Source organism: Pterocles gutturalis, unplaced genomic scaffold (assembly GCF_000699245.1).
Source record: "Pterocles gutturalis isolate BGI_N339 unplaced genomic scaffold, ASM69924v1 scaffold4083, whole genome shotgun sequence".
Classification (NCBI taxonomy): Eukaryota; Metazoa; Chordata; class Aves; order Pterocliformes; family Pteroclidae; genus Pterocles; species Pterocles gutturalis.
The window spans coordinates 1,675-23,406 of NW_010117790.1; the positions used below are offsets into that span (position 1 = coordinate 1,675).

At 36.2% G+C, this 21,732-nt stretch overlaps 1 protein-coding gene across 1 annotated transcript in view; it reads left to right on the forward strand.

Annotated features, from left to right (window-relative positions):
• The first annotated feature begins 277 nt into the window (after positions 1-277).
• GABRA1 (gamma-aminobutyric acid (GABA) A receptor, alpha 1) overlaps positions 278-21,732 on the forward strand; it is a 36,419-nt gene continuing 14,964 nt past the window's right edge. Inside the window, exons 1-5 of the mRNA XM_010075911.1 lie at positions 278-390; positions 4,190-4,302; positions 14,272-14,339; positions 18,267-18,487; positions 20,116-20,198. Coding sequence (XP_010074213.1) covers positions 278-390; positions 4,190-4,302; positions 14,272-14,339; positions 18,267-18,487; positions 20,116-20,198 — 598 coding nt within the window. The remainder of the gene's footprint in view (positions 391-4,189; positions 4,303-14,271; positions 14,340-18,266; positions 18,488-20,115; positions 20,199-21,732) is intronic.

The window sequence follows — 21,732 nt, forward strand, 5'->3', positions numbered from 1 at the left end:
GGACAGCAGCTTTAAATCATAATTGTTTTTGTTAAAGTTCAAGAACAATGCAAACAAGAATACACCCTTATCGTTAAAAAAAACCCCCACCCTAAGCCTCTGTGTGTAAAAGTAGAAAGAAAACAGCCAAGGCCGTGCTTCCTTATTCTGAATGACATGAGCTAGAGTATTGTGAGGTCATTGCCTGACATCAAATTATTCTGCAAAAGTTTCCAAAATCAGACTTTTTTTTTTTTTTTTTTTTTTTTTTTCCACAGTACCTGTTTTAGCCTAGGGGATGTTGACGATTATTTTCCTTCTAGTTTCAGAGCCCACCATGAAGAGACTCCTGGTGCTTTGTGACTGCCTCTGGGCCTGGAGCCTCCTTCTGAATGCACTGACTGAAAGAAGGTGGGGAGACACTTTTTAATGCACCAACGTATTTTAGGAACCTCTAACATGGTAGCAGAAGACAAATACTGCATGGGCTGCACTACTACTAAGTGTATTGAGGAAAGTTAATCCCTGTTCAAATCCCAGATAAATCTAAGGGAAGACTGAAAGAAAACTACAATTTGTCTGCATAACTTTTTTTTCAATAATGTGAAGAAAAAAAGCAAAAGCTTTCTGAAACAAATTGAGACTAAACTACCTCTTAAACACCTGTGCAATCCTTCCTACTCTTATATAGTGACTGCTCTGAAAGACAAGTTTCTTTGGAGGGAAAAAGAAGTGTAATTAAGTATTTTTAGATCTCATTTAAGTGCTCTTTAGTAACTTTATCATCTCTGCAAGCAGAGGCAAAACTTTCAGTTCTTGGTGGGTCAGGATTGTGTCCTAAGTGTATCACAGACACTTGATCTGCAGCTGTTTTTGCAAATCCGAAGTAGACCTTCCTGGGGAAGGGAGACTGCTTGGGTGAAGAAGTATTTGTAAGCTCAAACCTCATAATAGCTTATGTTTGAAAGGCTATCCTGCACTGAATGATTATGGAATATACGTTGAAATCTAAACATAGCATTAGTATTAAGAACAATTTGTAATCATACGACACCTCATCTAACAACTGCTAGGTTAACTGAAGACAATGAAGCAGTTGGGAGTACACTTGAAGTATTCTCTGCAATTCAAAATTCAGCAAAGGTGTTTAAGAAGACTCACAGATATATTTCTGTATTTTGAAAAATATTAATGTCCTGTCAGTAATGCTACCTAATGACCAAAAAGCAGTAGAAATTTCATATTTTCAGCAGTGATCCCTAGAAGATGTATTTATGCCTTGATGTCCACAGTGTCTCCTGTGCATTTGCAGCTCTAGATAACTTCTGGCTATCTTGAAGATTTTAAATAGAGTGGAGTGGGCAAAGGGGCAAAGGTTCAGCTGCACAAGTGTTTCCTCTAACTAAAAAACATTAAAGAGGGTGATTCACGTTATAATTGGTGTATTGAATAAACATGGCATTTTAGCAGAGATACCTTTATTTTGCTAATATATTAAGAAAGGTGAGATTTAAGTATTCATGAAATAGTTCATCTGGCCTAGCTAGAGCATTTAGTGAAAACATGTTTATTATATAAATATCTGTACATATATGTGTCCTTATATTTATTACATCTATAATGTATGCATGTGCATTCTTAAAGTGGGAATTAAAAGACATTGGACTCGTGTTTAAAAATTATAGGGTATGTCACTATCATAATGACCTGTAGATGGAGTTAGTGCACAGTTTTTATTATACTGTAGTTTAATATGAAAACACAATCGCATACAGTCACTTTTTCCTCAAAATGTACACACCTTACATGAAATATATCTGTTTCTAAAGCCATTTTGTCACAGTAACGTCCCTTACCTTTTCTCCTGGAGTGCTGCTAATCCTGTATGATAAGAAACAATTGATGAATTAGATACAGTGTCTGTGATACAGGAAGACACAGTCTTTCCACATCGTTCTTCTTGTCATAAAAACCAGCATTAGGACTATTATGACATGTGTGTTTTGAATGAAAAATCACGATCCCTCTGGAGTTACAGTGTACTTTATACGTGCGGAAATGCTCACATTCTTCCTGTTGTGAGCGTATGTCAGTTAAAACCAGCCCTAACAGTGCTTTTTACCTCTGATAAAATGGTGGGAAGAACAGGTGAGGGTTCTGACAAATGCGACACCCAGAATGGAAGCGGTGTGTTGTACTGCATCCTTTCTGACTGCGCTGCCACTAGTCCATCTTTCTGACACCCCTTCTGCAAACATGCTCATTTATTTACCACTAACATTTCTGAAGTGTTTTTATCTCCTTCTGCCACCTCAATGCTGATGACCTTCTGCTACCCTTGAGATGTGTATGTACAGCAGCTTGTTTACTGACAATGAGTGTTAATACAAAATTTAATCCAGTGAAAAGTCCTGTGTAGCAATTCTACATGAGGTGTATGAGGAATGATCCTTTGAAAGATAATGTTCACTGGAGACAGCAGGAGAACTTGTTATTTGGTAACATATTGGACACATGAAAGACAAAAATTTTTATGTGTGTGACTTAAATGCAACTGTAGGTATGAAAAACAAATACAAATCAACCTGTTTATTAAGTTAAATTATATGATATGGCTAGAGGAAATTCATAGGTTTTTTTTTAAACTGTCAGAGATTTTGTTTTCTTCATTAGAAACCGGGATTTATATGCATTAAAAACCCCCTGAAAATTGTTCTCTACAAAGTCACGTCCTATTGAAATAAAACAGAAGTTACTAAAATTTCTAGGAGTGCCAGTTCTGAAACTCATTTCAATTTGTAGTGCTACTTATTCAACCCTGTGCTGCAAAATAACTTGGAAGTATTTCCAGAGCACCTATGCTGGGGGTATCTTTCCTCCTTCTCTCGGTATTTGATACAAGTGGAACACATATGTGGGATACGCAATGGATGTTTGACTGATGCCGTTTACAGAAAATAATTTCATAGGTATTTTAATAGAACCAGATCGTTTCATGTAACCGTATATTCGTCATAAGACGGCCTTTGCTGGTTAAAGCAGGAACAACTGGCAGAGCACAGAGACCCGCATATCACTGTAGCCGCAGGGATAACAAGCTGCCCAATGGAAGAACCACTTTTGGGACTAGACCTGATCCTAACAGAAGTCTTTGGCACTGCACTGGGTATCCCGTTCAGTAGCAATGTGTGCGACAAAATGCTATTTTGGAAAGCAGTGTTTTTGCTTTTAGTAATGGTGACTACACATGTTTGTAATGGAAGTCTTCCCAGTAATGAATGAAAAAAATGACTCTGAGTTTGGCTCTAAGACAACTGTAATCTATGATTAAGGGAATCATCTGTCACAGGGTATTTGCTAAAGGTTTCAGATTTGAGAAAAAGGTTGATTCTGATGTCATCTACAGCAGACAGAAACCACTAAGCCCAAGGATTTCATTCTGATTTGTATTGATGGAAGGAAGATTTTGGTCACTGAGTTCAAAGAGCTTAATGTTATCCTTGTTCAAGCAAAATCTGAGGACCTTTGGCTGAATTAGTTATACATTTGGTATCTGTAAACAACGCTTTATAGACATGAGAGATTCCATATCAACAGATGGTTTCTTTACACAACTGTAAGGAAATGTTTGAGGTATTCCCCCAAATCTAATTGCTAAAGGAAAATGGGAAATAAAATAAAGCAAAAATTATATATTGATCTATGAAAATGCACGCTCACTTGATTTACTTCTGTATTCATAAAAAAAACATCTATGTATTTTTTGTTTACTCTTTATTTTAGCATTTATTTTCAGTACTTAAGTGTCAGTTTTCTAAATTATTGTGTCTTTCTTTGTATGCAAACCCTTTAAAACTATTATGAATTAAACACATTATATTTTGCTGACAAATGAACCTTTTACTGAGGAACACGTACTAGAATATTATAACCATTAATGAATAATGAGATAAACATTAAGGAACTGACGTTCTGTTTGCTCACTGTTTATTGGGAGCCACTGGTTTTCTACAATTTTACAAAAAAATGTACAATTTAAGAAGAAAATGTTTAAGTAAAAGAACCCTATAAAGCACTGCAATCTTATTTTACAGAGGAGATTTTCTGACCATAAACCAGTAGAAGGAGGATTAAACAGATTTTGGAATTATTGTTTTGTAAGGTTATTGGTGGATTACTGTTTTTCAGTCTTAACTGTTCTGTTTTTCAGCTATGGACAAGCCTCATCACAAGATGAACTTAAAGACAACACCACAGTATTTACCAGAATATTGGATCGTCTGCTGGATGGTTATGACAACCGTTTGAGACCAGGACTGGGAGGTGTGTTGTAATAATTTTCAAGGTTACATGTTAGATAAAAATCAGTTAAAAGAATGTTATTTTTCCATGCTATGCTTGTTTTAATTATGTTTATATATGCACATAAAATCATGCTGATGTGAAATAACCTTTTTTTCAAAAATGCCATGCCTTCTCTGTCTTTCACATACTTGGTTCTCCCACATTTGTACCCAAAAGAAGAAGAAAATGGTTCACAGTTCAAGAAGACATCTGATTACTTATTAAAACTTTAAATGTATGAAAAATAAAAGATAATAAAATATGACCTGTGACCTGACAAATGGCAAGTTTATGAATCAGGCCTAATTTGCACATCTATCTATGACTATCTTCATAAGAGGATTTGGTTTTAAAAGTGAAAGCATCAATCAACTTTAGTCATAAAAGTCTCAGAGAAGTTCATAACATTTTTTTCTACTTAGGTATGTCCAGATTTGTTTCTGTAATGTTTTGTCTTCACAGCTTGGTAAAAATGTCTTTCTTCTTCTGCTCTTGGTGCTGAATCCAGAAAAAGGTATATAAACGCATAACAATTACAACTTTATAAAAATGTTGTTACAAAGCCTAGTCTATATAAGCATCCCTATGTTTACTCTTTGATTTGTTCCACTGTGACATGACCCCAAAATTGGATCTTAAAAGCTCGTTGCTCACTAATGTGAAAGTTCTAAACACACAAGCACAAATCTGTTCATCCAGTGCATGGAAAGGCTGGGTTTACTGCTTTCAGATGTTTGTTGGTTTTTTGTTGTTTTTTTTTTCCTTTTGGACTGTTCAGGTAAAATAAAACAAAGCAACCTACCCCACAAAGTATAGTTCAACCTGTTTTCATGTAATAGCTCTCAGAAGAACTGCACTATAAGAAGAATAGGGTATTGCATGAAGAATTCCTACACCATCTCCTCCAGGTGAAATGGAAGGCAATTAAGAGTAAGCGTATTCTGTGGTTTGAGGCTATCACCTTGCACCAGTTCTTGAATTAAGAGCCAGCTTCTTCAATGGTTTGACTTCACTGACTTCAGGGGATGGCTAAAGATAAAATTCTGTTTATAAAGTATTAATTAACATGTTTAAAAAAGGCTTGGTCTGTAAGTTTTTGTGTGCAATTTCAGATAATAACAAAGAACAAAAGAAGAATAACTTTTTACTTTTATCTACCAGTAGTTTTGCCTGCCTACTTGTAAACCCTTGGACTAGTGTAGAAATAAATACTCCTTAATCTTTGATTAATTCAACTGTACAGTTCAATCAGCTACTATATCACAGTAAATAAACACATCAGAGAAGGCAATAAATAAATGAAACGCTGTAACCTTGTAGAATCTGGGACATGTCTAGAAGAAAAATCTGAGCATATGATTTCTTATATGAGTATTGTAGCTATTGTGATTTGTTTAACAGTTACTAGAAGAGCAAATAGGAGATGCAGGGAAAGGATTTTCACTCATTCTCTGGATTACAATTTAGAGAATTAAGCACATCAGTATATTATAGTCTTATGTATGTGTTTATATATATATATGTGTTTCTGAAGCCAGACTTCAAGGGCCTGGGAGAGCAGGTCTGCATTCCTCATGAAAGGATCATCCAGTCCGGTTAAAATTTACTCCTGACAGAAAGATTGTTTAGTGTAACTGCTTCTATAAGAGGAAATCAGTATCTTCACAAACTTTAATAGCCATTTGCATCATTATCAGTTAAAAGCAAAAATGAGTGGAGCATGGGCAATATGGGGTGGTGGGAAGGCAGGACTGGAGAGGTTCCTCTAACCAAGGGTTAGAGAAGTTTAAATAATTTTTCCATCCCTCCTTTTTTAAATTGTGTTACATGTTCCTGCCTGTAGCCAAGAACCTAGAATATCACAATTTCCCTGTTGCTCAGTACATTATAGTTTCATGGTGTCAGTTCAGCAGAGTCAATTTAATTTATCTGTTATATTTGTCAGCTTTGAACAGTAGAACTAAGAGTGCCAGGCCTTTTTAAAGAATCCCACATGTAATGAAACTGTGGGCAGTAAAATATTGTTTAAATGCAGTAAGAAGTAGCTTTACCTTTTTGACTGTTGAATAACGCTTTATTCAAAAGACATAATTTATAGATTTTGAAAGCTAGGGACAAACATCTGGGCCAATGTTTTCAGTTCTGGTACCAATTTATAAAAAAGGGCTTGCTCAGGAATTTTGAATTTCACATCTACAAAATCTTCTTGCTGAGGTACCTATGAGCTAAGAACCTGAAGATGACTCAATTTTGAGAGACTTGATTTAGACACCTTGTATAATGGGGAAATGTATTCTGTAGATTCCATACATAAAAATACCCAATGAGAAATCTAAATCAATATATCAAATATAGCACAGTTCTTGGAGTTGGAAGTTCAGTAGCCTTCCATTACAGCATGATCTGTTGCTGGAAATTTTAAAATTCATATGGAAGAGCAGTGGTTTAATTTTTCTTCCCAACATCAGTGATGGGTTCTTATCAAATATTTCAAGCAGAACATGACTTTTAGCTACTCTAAAGAGAAAGTTAAGAAAGCTACCAATGTAACAGCATTTTTAGATATGTAGAATTAGATCTAAAACTCATTCATTCCATACTAGCTGTGATATAGCTATCAGAAAATTTAAGAGACCAGAGACCCTCATTCATGGGTTATGTTGATAAATTTTATGCCGTTAGGCACAATGTAAATCTGTATACCACTGGTTACAATATAGCACACTTCCAACTATCCAAAATTGACCTGTTCTTTCTATGCCTTCTGAGAAAAAATAGATGAAGTAAAACATTGCGCGGTACAGCTACTTTCTTTTACAGAAAGGGGCATATTGCGGAAAACTCTCTGCTTATCCCTGCACAACCTCTCCTTCTATAGAATGGTTTTTCAAATATGTACACCTACAGAAAAGAGAATTCTGTGCATGAACAGAAATAGAAAAGAGAACCAATTTCTCTCTCTCACTTTTGGAAGAAAAGGTAGATGATAGAGTTTCTTCAGTCAGTTTGTTTCTCCTTCCTGTGTTTATGTGTATGTGTGAAGAATTCAGTGACAAAAGGATATGTTTACTGAAAAATTGCAATGAATTGTGAAACGAGCTGGATCTTGATCTTCCCACTTATAGGAATAATTTCCTCCTTTTTGAAATAAACATCATGATATTTCTCCATCCCAAATTTGCAAACTTCCTATTAGTGTGGTGAGCAGTTGCACTGTTTGGTAGAAATATCCTGGTGAGGCAGATGAGGCACCATGAAACCAGGAACAAGCTCCTGGAGAGATCTCATTACAAAGATACACTGTTGGAGCTATATTATATATTTATTGGAAAGCCAGGTTAAAAGGTGGAGCGTTAAGATAATGAAAAATTTAGAGGTGCTGAATTCTGAATCACTCTTTCAGAATGCATGGAATCAGTGCTAGATTAATATTAAGTTTTCCTTTTCCTTTTTTTAGATCTTCTTTTGAGGTATCACTTCAAAAGTAAAAATAATAAACGCATAGGCTCCATAAAGAATATGGGAATTAAAGTTATTATGCACCAGCTAACCCAGTAAGGACATATCTGAAATTAAGCAAGTGGCTCTGAGCATTTTGCTGTTAAACAAAGAAGGAATTATTTCTCATTAACAAGAATATAAAAAAAATTGAGTAGGTGACCCCCCTGGGAAAAATGTTAGTGATTGAATATGCTTGGTAAAAATGGCATTGTGGCTAAAGTTAATCTTATTTTTCTTTAAAAGAAACACACAGCACTAGTTATGCATTGGCACATTTGCACCTCTTATCAATAATTGATATAAATTATGTTATTTAGATATTTGCCTCCTTCATATGTGGGCACAGTCACTTAGTGAGACATTGCTAGGAAATAGCATCTGTTGTACACATCCATAAACATGGACAAATAACTACATTTACAGTTATTTATGCCTGGAAGAGAAAGCTTTCAAAATGAATGTAAAAATGTTCTGAATCATACTAGAGGACACCTATTAACTCTATGAGAGGATAATAATTTACAAAAAGCAAAGAGGAGGGATTGCAGAGAATAACATATTGAAGCTGAAAAAAGAGGAAATTATGTTGGACATTAAGGGTAAAAATAAACAGTGAAGTCATTTAGTTAATAGCATAATTTTCTGTGGGAACTATCTGGATCTTAGAATTACAGGTGATAAAAAATAGGCTAAATAATAAAGATGCTGTTCTCTTTTCAAATACACAACCCTGAACAAAATAAAGGATCAGACACTGGTGGGAAGGAGGCAAATATGTAGGAAAATCCTCCTCAGTGTAAACCACTGTATCTGGAGTGGGACTTTAAAAGAATCTAAAAGCAATGAAAAATTATGGGAAAAAAAAAAACTTCCTTAGATAAATGGATATGCCATTGCCTTTTGTTCGGGGTTGTCTTCATGTGGGGAATAGAGATGAGCCCTGGGATGCCACCAAAGCAGATCTGGAGTGCCACAGTGTAGAGAGAGTGGGCTTGTCCCGGGAAGGTTGGTTGTAGCTGGTGCTGAGATGCATTAACATGAAGTCAGGTGCAGCTACAGATTTTTAAGACTATCAACTTTGCAGTGCACACATCCCATCTCTAAAATGAAAGGACACCATGTGGTCTGTGACCTTTTAACTTGGAAAAATTTTAAGTGTGGTTTATCCCTTTGAGAGGGATTTTGTAGTAGAAAGGTTGTTCAATACAGAACTAAGAAGAACAAGAATGAGTTTGATTAGTCAGATCAGAATCTTCCTAAATGAAATTTGCTTTTATAGTTGGGTCCAATGGCCGTTAGATTGTCCCAAGTAGATTATCAGTATTACTGCAGTATTGAACAGAATTGTACTTGGTTTATGCTATCGGTAAAAGCTATTTTTTGTTCTCTGCTGTGTGATGTTTATCAAAATTGAGTGTGACTGTCCTTAAGTGGAACATTGGTCCATCTCAGGCAATTCATTGCTTCCACAGAGTGCTCAGGAAAATAAACCTGACAGTATAATGTAAATTAGGTTTTAAAATTAAGTTTTATTGAGAACATTATCTATAAATAGATGATAAACTTATCTCTTGGTGATTGAGGTCCCAATGGAAGTTGTTAGATTTAAACTTGTATCTGAGCTAAGTTAAAGTTTAGGGACAATATGGTTTTGGTCTGCATGTGTAATAAAAATTTAGTCAAGTCCGAATGTTTCTACTCTAAATGAAGAGAGTCCTATACAGAATAGCAGTAAGTGAAGAAGGACTCTGTAAAAACTGAAAGGGCTGGTTTTGGTCTGTTTTCCACTCTGTAGGTACCACATTGATGTAAAGGCAACTGTACAAAGCCATAGAAGACCCTAGGGAAATTGGTTTAATACAACAGTAGGGAGGTAGGGAGGATCTGAGCAACTTTGGGCTGTTAATTGGCATGGGGAGAGCTGCCACGATGCTGCACAGCTCTTGGTAAACCCTTCTTAACAGCACAGGCTATAGCTGAGTAATCGCAAGATGGCTCGTTGTTCTCCCTTTTGGTCTCTGCTTTTACTAAAGCAGCAGCACAAAATTCTTATGAGTGTATTTGTTGTGGTTCTTCAATTAAAATACTCACAGGATGCAGCAAGGGTGATTAGTATCCATTAGGTTTTCTAGTAATAATAGCATACACTATACAGGCATCTAAATGCCTTTCATTCAAAACCATAGGAAAGTCTTCTCTATTTTAATATCACGGCACACACTTACACAAGACATGCAGGAGGAACAAGTGCATTACCAGAAAAGATGGAATTAATTTAAACCACCAAACTATGCAATTGAAATAAGCCTTGTGTTCAATTCCCAGCAGGTCAGAAAGGCAGATAGTTAACATATAGTTTCCTATGATAAATAGGCTTATTTCCTGCTGTTTAAATAAATCTGTTTCGTATTTTGTTCTCAGTTTGTAATCCAATCACAATTCTAGCAATAATGAGCTCCCTGGGAGTTTAAATCAAAATATGTATTGTTATTAATTTTGAGAGTTTATGTTAGTCTAGTATCATTAGCAAAACACAGTAGTTGTAAACAGTAAAATTACAGAAGTTCACATTGACTGGTGCTTTCATAGCTCTACGTGGATCACTTCCCCGAGGCTGTGTTCCAGAGTGTCTAGGTGTAGTATCCAGTTGCTATTTTGCTGATCAGTAACTACTTGGACCCCATGGTTGCCTTATAGTAAAACTAGTAAGTCATTAATAATTTCCTTGTTTTTTTTTTTTTTTACTGCAATTACTACATGTTCTACAGATACCCCTCTATTACTTAGCCCTGTTTCATAAGATAGATGTTAGAGCCAAGAGACATAGTTAACATGTCTTTACAACTGATGGATTTATCCTCAGCAGTCCAATCAGCTCCTGACCTGAGCTTGTGTTGTTCAATGACTTCAATTTTCTCCAGTTCTTCGGCATATTGTGAAGGTTTTGAATATAGCTCAGGATTTGAGGTTCCTGAAAAATGCACTCTGAGCACTTGAAGGACAGTTTAAGCCTTCCCATGGTAATCAAGCTGCAAACTGAACATGGTTAACCTTGATTCTAAATATATATCCCAACTGTATGAGTAAACTGTATGTCCTGTGCAGGAGTGACTCACAACTTCTGAAGCTCTTAACAAAGCAGAGTTGAATCATCTAATTAGTAAAACAGTAAACAAAAATTTCAAAACTTCCATATGGCTTTGGAGAAGCTAATCTTTTCCTGCATGTTCATACACAATTTTTCATTGCTCTTGAGAATGAGGTACATATCAAAGAAAAAAAGAAATCTTTTGGTGGTGTGTACAGTGGTTTTATCTGAATTTGAAGAGACCTGGGATTAGATGCTCTGCAAAAGTGTAATTGGCATGAAATAACAGAATCTCTTGGGAGTTCACAAGCTGAATTTTCTATTATTACTTATGACTTATATGCCACTTAAATTGCCTTCAATGTTATGTGGAAATGAATGCCATCACTATTTTCTCTAATTATTTTCACTAATTTTTTCACTCCCTTGGAAAACTTTCATCTTTCTGCCCAAGCCTTTTGTTTCCATTTTGCATCCTCAAAGTGGTTTCCTTAAGCCTCAACCTCTCTACTATGACCATGTCTCCCAGAACTAGAATTCAGGACACCACTACATGGTATGCCACTGATTCAAAGAGCATAGTCAGTGTTTGTGCAAGGTAAATCAGTTAGCTGTATTATATTAAATAGAGGCTCACCCAGCCCTGAGACTCTGAGTTTACACTGCTAAGGGATGAATGCATTGTGCCTGAAGAGGTTCTGGCACTTTTGGTCTCCTAATGACACCAGTGGAAGTGCCTCAGTGGAAAGGAGAGATGGGGAGTTGGGATGAAAGATCTTCAAAAGTCATTGGAGTTTCATTTTTCAAGATGTAAAAGACTAATAAGTTTCATGATGGCATTAGTTTCTCAGTCTTAAGAAAAAGTGATCCAGTAGCTGGAACTTAAAGAATCAATTCAGCAGTGTTTTACTGGATCTTGTGAAATCTCCTCCTTTTTCTGACAGCTCTTTCATACAAGACCACAGCCTCTTGAACTTTAGTGAAAATGATGGGCTGAAGGAGAGAAGACTTTTTTTTCCAAGCCAAGCAATTTCTGGACAACCATATGCTTCTTCCAGTAATAGAAGGTTAAATTCTCACTGTGAACTTCTTTAAGTCCAGAGCCAATTAGATGTCAAGACAGTACTTACATTTCTTTAAGTCAGTAGAAAAGCTTGTAAACGATGATAAGGTCACATTAATTTCAGTGGACAGCCAAGGAGAAAATTTCACCTATCCCGTGCTTTTGTCAATAGTCACTGTAGTTTGAACATACCTCAGTCACAGACACGGAGAACAAAAATATTAGGCAATTCAGCCACATCATAGTATTATACTTTCGGTGATTATGAATAATACACTGGAAATTTCATCCTTTAACTTTTTAAATGAGTCCTGGAGATTACTTTTGCTACCACCTAATTTTTGCATTAACTTGCTAACAGAATACAAATGCCATTCAGTGCATTACTGGAATGACAGATCTAATATTACCTCTTGATTATTGCTGTCTCATAAAAAGGAGATACTTTCCTGTCTCTATATTAAATATTTATATTAAGCTACTTACATTTACATATATTTAGAAGTTGTAGACTTTTTTGAATGAAAGTGAAAAACCCATATGTGCATTGTAGAACACTGATACTCATTAGAACTTTTGCACCAGATACAGAAATGTATATTGTTACTGGCTGCTTAACCTTGATTCCTTATTTTACTTCTCTTCTGCCAAAACTTTCTTGTCAGATGGAACAAATCATATTTAAGCAGTCCAAAGTATTTTGAAATCAGAGGGTTGCCATTAAATTATTATTTTAACCTAATTATTTTACTAAATTTAAATAACTATGCAGTTAGCTACATAGTCTTACAAAAATTTCTGCATTACTTTTGCTTACTATACATGTACAATTTTGCTAGCCTCTTTTCCTTAGTATTACTTTTAATATTGCAGATTTCTGAATTTATTACTTTTTTGAAAGTTATTTGAGAAATGTATCACTCCTTCCACATTTGAAATTTTTACCAAAACCCCACTATAGTGTATAGCACTATAGTAAAGGCATTCAGACTTACGTCACTGTAAATTCTGAAGAACCCCACGCTGGCTTGTATAGCACTATAGTAAAGGTATTCAGACTTACGTCACTGTAAATTCTGAAAGCTGATGGGGTTAGCTCCACTCAACACTGTCTGGATTCATGCCTCCAGGTGGTGTTACTCCCTGCAGCTATATTTAAATCAACAGAGTTATTCTGATATATGCCATCCTGGGTGAAAACTTTGTGATGTGTGGCCTAGAAAACACCAGTACGTTCAGAAGTGACTGGTACTGAGTGTGTGTGTGTAGCGGGGGAGGAGGAGAGGTGGGGGGTTAAGCTTGTGTGGTTCTCAAAGAGACTTTTAACAGTAGATCTGCAGAAGCCAGATGTTTGGCTCTTTCTGGAGATCAGCACCATTTTAGGTGTCTCAGACTCAGCATGTGTGACCGCTAAAATCAGTAGATTCTTCTGAAGTGGCCAAGGGCATTGTGCCGTGGAGCAAATATACATCCTCGAAATCACAGAGAAGGCCAGCTTTATGGAGCAGCATATACATATAATCTGTGTTATGTACATGTTGTAGATTTCTGAATTATTGTTTATACTAATCTATCGTTGACGCTTATAAAACAAATTTGGAAGTTTAAGTGAAACGCTAGTGCCCGTATCAATTTAAAAAGAAATCTAAACCAATTACAAACAATAACATTGACACATAAGCAAAAATTCTAGGAAAGAAGTTTAGCTGGTATTTGTTTGGAGAAGTTTTAACTCTTTTTTGTTTATTGCAGTTAAGGGAAATGCAGCCATTTCTAAAGCATGCCAGTGAAATATCTTTATGTTTTTGTACACCATAGTGTATTCTCTCTCTCTCTGTTTCTTCTCTGTTCCTGTTTCTCAATACAAAATACATAATTCATAATCCCATAATTATTAGAGACCTTTGTTCAGCTTGCCCAGAAACACTGAGTACACAATGAGGCTTTTGAGTACTGTGTAAAATATTCATCACTGTTTATATTGTCAGACGGGAAGATTTATTAGTCAAGGAGTGAAAAGATTTACACAACAGTGGAACTACAGCTGCCCTACTGTGGCATCACAAGTCATGTCTCAAAGTTCTTTGGAAGGACTGCAATAAAAAAATTGTTGCTGACAATATTGACTGTGAAATTACATCTAGAAGCAATAAATTATCAGGACTGTATTGCAGACCAATTTTAGAATGGCTAATCAAAGCCAATAATTTTGCTATTTATTGTGAGAATTGGTAGTGGATAGAACTAATGAAGACTGTTGATAGACACTCACTGTCCTAATTTCCTGCTTCATCAGAGCGTGTAACTGAAGTGAAGACTGACATCTTCGTCACCAGTTTTGGGCCTGTTTCAGACCATGATATGGTAAGTGATGGCCTATATTTCTACAGCATTCATTTTCTCTTGTCTTTTTAATTTGGAAGATGAAAGATCTATGCAATAACTTATTTACTCCTTTTAAGGCTGGGCTTTTTTTTAAACCCTTGATTCCAAAATGCTGTCAGCTTTTATGTGCAGCCACTCCTGGTAGTTGTGACTGCATTTAAGTGCCCTGAAATTAGCAGCCTCAGTGACTTTAATAATGTGTGTTAACAGACCTTACATTTGCTACATAATATATCATGAAATGCATTAGGGTTTGGATCCGTATTCTTCTGAGAATGATTGCTCAGGTCCTTGCTAGCACATCACTGATCCAATTTGCCGAGAAGGATCATCATCTTAAAACGCAATTAACACTTGTGCCTACAGTGTGACATCCCTACAGTCTAACCTGTATTTTTATATTTAAAAGCTACTGATCAATGGGAAGTGACTTTCCTAGATCTTCGCTGCTGAAAGAGAAGAAGATTAATGAGAGAATTAGTGTCACTTCTTTATGGAATGAATATTAAAATCAAATTGCTAGATATCTGCAGGGGGTGGAGAAGTTCAGAAATCTGAATGAAGATGTTGTGAGCCCTGGTCTTAAGAGATATTAAAAATTGTGTAAAAATATGGATAAGGTACTTTAAATTTTGCATATAAATGAGGTTTTCACAAGTAGGGTGCTATTGACAGGGAAAGCCTGGTCTGCAGCTACCAGTACCAGTATCTGATGGATCCTGTGTTAGGATGAACACTGGAAACAGTGAATGTACTTGAGTTGTTCTGTAAGTCAGCTGGCTAAGCTGTTGTTTGCTCTGTTGGTCCAGATTTACCAGAAGACTCCAATAATAAACAAAGGGCCATGGATGCTTTCCTACATGTAGACATAAGTTTAGAATATAACAGTAACTGATAGGCCTGCTGAATTACCTGGGAGTATATAATGTTTGGACTTCAGCATTTACTTATACTTTGTAGTTTCAGGTCGTCTAATTATAAAGTAGAAGGTAAAGCTAATTTGACATTCCTAGGACAAACTGATATTTGTATGGGATTTGGGTTTTAAGGAAGAATAAAATACGTAAGCCAAAAAAATTGATGTTCAGAATTAGGAATAGGTATATTTGAGAAAAAATCATTGACTTCAGCTTTAGTTCAGTATAGCTGAATTACTATAGCATAAACGATCACTACCTACAAAAAACTCCTCAAAAACAATTAAAAACTCGTATCCTGTTGGTGCTTGATTTTCATTTAGCTAAACAGGAGAAAGAATTCATCAGTGTTGTAATAATGTGTGTGACTAAGAAACACACAGGCAGGTAGGTGTTCATATGTTTTGAAAACTAAGGAATTACAGAAAACTATTTAGTATAAAGCTCCTACTTACTTCCCCTAAAAAAGTAATGTGCGTGCAGCCTACTTATACTAACTCTTCTGTTTAAGGAAATAAGTGTGAAATCAGAGAAAGAAAGAGAAAGATCAAATTAAGAGCTTACCAGAATATAAAGTTTATATTAAATTTCCATGTACATTAAGTGCAAAGTCCTCCATGCATACTACAGGTTTGTTGTAGACACCATCATTTGAGGGCTACCCCAGATTTGCTCCAGTGAGCAGATTTACAGTAAGTGTAGACTGGATTGTGGGGTTTGGTCACAGGGAGGCCTCAGGAGCAGCTGTACTGACACACGAGGGAACGACACGCTGCTGTCTGAGCCCAGGACTGATGGCTGGGAACTGGCAAGGAGCTATTCCAGCTGACGCCATGTGTTATGAAACCACAACCACAGTGAGACATCAGCATACCTACACCATCTGTTTGCAGGAATCCGATGAGGCAGTTACATAGATAGTAGGCTGATATATCAGGGAGTACATGGTGTTTCTACCCACTCTCAATACACTCTTTTAGGAGCAGCATAGACATAACCTGTTATTCTATAAAGAGAATGTCTTGGCTGCTTCTTAAACTTGTGAATAAAGTTAAACAGGAGAAAAGCACTTTTTAAAATTAAAAAAAAATCTTTTTTTTGGAAGAACTTTGGAGGTTTTCAGACATGCTCTCTCAGATGGTGGATTAAACTAATCAACAGATAACTGGCTGTTTGCACATGACTCATTTTGGTGAAATTTTTGGTGTATATTATCTGGAATCAGAAACATTTTTAAAATTTACTTTTTTCATAAAGAGAGGTGGTTTCTTTTTCTAGTAAACCTTCATTCCCACTGCTTCTGTACTCTAAGCTCTTCAGGAATAAATTTCTGTCTTACTACCTTTATATACAGCACTCACGTGATACAGACCACAGTGTGGTCTACCCTGTGAGTAAACAGTCTCCAGGGAGAGCTATCAGATGAGTAAATTAGAGAACATTTAAGTCAAAGTGTTATAAATATTGAATACCATACAACTTATTGCCAAAGTGCAGATAGGAATTTTATTTCTTTACCTGCACACTAAGGAATGAAAATTCTCCACTGTGGAGAATTTATTCTGAATTTCATCTTGCTCGTATGTTTGCACATAGACCACTGCTATGGTACATAGTTCAGAGAAAATTGTTCTGTTTTCTTGTTCTGTATGGCATCCTCCTGTCCCTTTCCAGAAGAAAGCCCTAATCAGAGTATCTGATGACTTGATCTTAAAGATCAGTTGCCTGTCAGGATTCATTTGAGGAGAATTATTGTAAAATGTTAAAGTGGGTGGTGACAGCTAAGGAGCTGAGAAATTTCAGCCAAAATTAATTCACCCCGTATGGTGCAATGGCCTGGGATAGCGAAAGATTCAGTCTGTGCCAGGCATGACCTGTCAGCTACTTTTTAATTGAGTTTTATCTTATGCTGTCAGGTCCCTTATCAAATCCCTCAGGCTCTTTGTTCTCTTCCAGAATAAGAACCTTGGGTTCATAGAAAGTGAAGCACCAGACTGTCTTCTCTCAACCTGTACCACCTCCCACTCACCTCCTTTGCAGTTGAAAGAGATAAAAAGGGAATGGCTTGCAAACACACTGAAATGATGTCACCTCTGGGCACGTCTTTTACCTTTCCCATGTGTGTAGAAGGAACTTTTCTTTGAAGCTAGTAAAACATGGAGGAAATTCAATATTATAATGTCATCTCCTGCATTTTAAACCTGCTCCTCTCTTACTCTGCTGTACACCTGGGACAAGATTTCGCACACAGTTCCACCTAAGGCCCCAGCCCAGCAAAATTCTGAAGCAAGTTCCTGTTGCTTTGTTAAAAAGAATTCATTAATTTCATAGTGAGTGTTGGTTATTTTGATTCTCCCCATGTATACTGAATCAGCCACTGCATCTCTTCCCCATTGGCCCAGTCCCTGCATAACCAAACCATAGTTCTTGGTCCAAAGCTGTCCTTGGTTTGTGCTCTCTGTAGTCCAGTGAGCCATTCCACATCTCATAAATCAGACCACATAATTCTAGTGAACTGTGACCTTTTTGCAGGTTGACTGCATGTTTACGCTGATGAGACACTTAGAACAAAAGGCTCTAGTAAGACCCTGCCTCACCAGGATTGTTTTTTTCCAAGAGACATATTCTTCTTGTGCTACACATACTTGCTACCCATCCACAGCTTCTACAGTTTTATGGAAGGTGAAAGAAAAGTGAGAAAGGAGTGAATTATTTTGTTTCCACTATATTATATCCCAAATCCTTGTCTAAGTTTTGGTGTACTGTTCTCCCTAGCATTTATTCTGTTGAATGCAGTGATGATATTGTAACTGTTTAATAACCAGCTTCAGGTACGTTGTAAGTAATATAGAGAATAAATGTTCTGATAATTACTAATTTCATTAATAGTCATCTTGCTTCTAGGGAACGGTAAGAATATACTTTTCAAGTTCTCCTATTGCAACATATGGTGTCATAAGCGTTTCCAATTTTTTCTGAATTGATATAGGAATACACCATAGATGTATTTTTCCGACAAAGCTGGAAAGATGAGAGATTAAAATTCAAAGGACCTATGACTGTTCTCCGGTTAAATAATTTAATGGCCAGTAAAATTTGGACACCTGATACCTTCTTCCACAATGGAAAGAAGTCAGTGGCTCATAACATGACGATGCCAAATAAACTATTACGAATTACAGAGGATGGGACATTGCTATACACAATGAGGTGAGCTCTGAAATATTAGATCCTTCATTTAGTTTGACAATTTAACTGGTTAAAGCATCGTATTTTCCAAACAGGAAATAGGTGCCTTTTTGAGCATTATTTGACTCCTAGTAACTAATTATTTTCACAATAGGCCATGGAATGATGGACTGAGGCATTTGCAGTCTTTACTTCTTTCTCTATGTGCTGTGCTACCTTTACACTCCTTGGATGCGTCTTAATTTTAAAAAGGTTTCTATAGTACTTTAGGGTACCTTCCAGTAGGAAGAATACCTTAATTCAGAGTTGCTTTCAAGGTTACCATTAGCACAGTATAATAGAGCCTGAAAGTTTAATGTAATCTAGACTACTAGATCTTGTCCAAGAGTCTTTAATCTTTGGATCCTATAGAAAGATTGTAAGAACTAGCAGATGCACACTGAATTGATTCATTGCCCATTCTTCATATTTCTTGTGCTTGGGAATACAGAGCATGACAGCCTGGAAATAGACATTTCTTATTCATAACAAGAAAAACAATTCGCTAAACCATTTGGAAAGTCAGGAGAAAATATTTTTGTGCTGGCACAACTTTTACTGAAAATATATTATTTTTCTTCATGGATAACTGAACTTTAGCTATCCAGTTATCAGCAGAGGAGTTAAATAAATCCTTTTGAAATAACAATGATATACAGTCAGGGAACCATTCTGGATTAAAAGACTCCAAATTAAATATTGAATAAAAATGGTATGTTGTCTCTAGAGAGCTACATATCCCCCATTTATGTCTCCCATGGAATCAAACAAGGTATAAAATGATTCTGTTGACTCAAGATGGAGAGCTTAGTATGTAGGTGAACACTGAGGTTGATTTTCACAATTTTAAAGATGTTTTTAAAAGCAGTAGTTGGAGAAAACAAAAGTCTCCAGGCTTTTAGGAGCCTGTCAAATATGTTCAATTTATTCTGCAAAATAGTTCAAGACTGCCTAGGCTAGGGTAGAATCTGCTTGGCTGGTAGTTACACAAGTCCAGGTCAATTTTTTCTTGTCTTCCTAAATGCTTGGCTGTTGGGGATTTAATCCACAAGAACACTATCTTGGCAGCACATTGTTCACATGTCTCTTTTTTTGACTATAACCGTTTCTATTTGCTCACCTTTGCAAGTGCCTTAACACAATCTTCTGCCTAATATTCAAGTATTATTGTTCCTTGCTTGCTGATGTGGGGTATGTGACTGTTTCTAGTTTATTTAATCTCTTTTACTGAGAAACATATTTGTACCCAAGCTGATAGCAATAAAATTATTTCAGCAAATGTCTGAGCACCCAGAGTGGGCCAATTTAATGATGGCAGCAAGGAAGCAATTTCATTTTCTAATAGATTTTAATCCTCACACCAAGTTGGAAGCCTGAGCGTGTCTCTGCTGTACAGTGAAACACCGCAGAGGGGCAGAGCCAGAGGCACTGCTGTGTCTGCACATGCCTGTCAGCACCCCCCGCCAGACAATTCATGTCCTGTTCTACCTGCTAATTAATCACATAACAGATATTGTGCTATACTTATTCTATGTGTCTTAACAGAAGTCCATTTGCTATTTCTATGAAACTAGAATAAATGTGTCCTTTTGCTCATTAATCCATTATAGATTGACTGTGAGAGCAGAATGTCCAATGCATTTAGAAGACTTTCCTATGGATGCACATGCTTGCCCCTTGAAATTTGGAAGCTGTAAGTTTATTTTAAATTGAGGTTTCTCCCTTTTTAGGCCACTTTACAAAAGTCTTTTGGAACTAAGAAAACCTCATGGTTTAATATTGTGTACTGTTCACTATTTTGCAGGGTTGTATTTTTGTTCTTACATTTAACATAATGAATCTTTCCTATGCATCTTAAATATCCTCCAATGTTTATGCCTGGATATTCACAAAAGAGAAAAATGACAATGCTCTAAACATCTGGAAAAGTAGTTTGTCACATACAAAATGTTGTTAATCTTACAGTTCCTTTATTTTGTTAAGACCCAAAATCGACGTTAGAGAAAAGTAATACAGACCATGGATAACTGAATTGGTTTAGGTGGAAACAATTCTACCATAGTCTTGGGACATTTAGAACAAAATTTTACTTAAGATTATAAAATACTCATATTACAATTATGCAACAATTTCTGGAAGTGAAAAATCTCACAAATCTCCAAATAGAGACCTACACTTGTGTCATTTATAAACTTAGAGTAGAGAACATACTGGACAAAACATAATGTAATTGAAATCGGTGTGCTAACTGCCAAAGCTTCCTGCAAGTTGAGAATTTACCCCCAAACTTTAATTTTAATAGTAACCAACCTGACACTGATACTTTCAAACTTAGCTAAACAAAATATTTTTTAAAAATTAAATAAAGCTCCCCTTCAACTCTTTAAGTTAAAAAAAAAAAAAAAAAGTGAAGAGCTATTTTGCTCTGGTTGGTTCAACACAAACAAGGAAGACAAAAATGTGTGGAAGATGTAATAGTGTACAAATTGTTTCCTCAATGGCTATTTTTTTCTAGTAGAAATGGGTCGTTTCACTGATAACAGGTACTTAGTGGCTTGATTTATTTTAGAAGTCAACAAACAGAACACCCAATTCATTCTTCACAGGTTACCAGAAAGGCGGATAATTTACTTTAGGCTGAATAGCTCTATATTTACCATGAGAAATGACCGGTGTTTTGTCTTTAAAGAGCTACTAGCCTCCTAGATAAGATTTAGAGAACAAAAAACTCATACAAACTTGCAGTAAAACTGACAAGAATAGTTTACTTCTTGAATATTAAGTTTTCTTACAGCACTTACAATAAATCTTTCCAAATCTCCTGGGAAACAGAAGGGGGTGGGGGGAGCTTACTCCAGCTAATAACAGGGCAAATAGCTGCAGTGGGTTCTTGATTAATAACAGGAAATCTGTGCACCTGATATCCCAGTTAAATCAGGAGTAGTTGCAAGATTGAATTTCCTTTGAAATGCACATACAAGTGTTTATGAGGGCAGCATGCTGGATCTGGGAGGTGGGAAGTTGGCTAATGGTGCATAAAAGCTGCTAATGCAAAGCTAAACCATGAACAATTTTTGAACAAATGTGAACTACAAGATTGAATTTTAACAGACTTGATAAGACACCTGTCACCACATCTGTGCATCACTGAGCCACAGCCTAAACACCAGACACTCCCCAGTCTGAACAAGTTCCCATTTTTTTCCTACATTGATCTTTCTGGCACA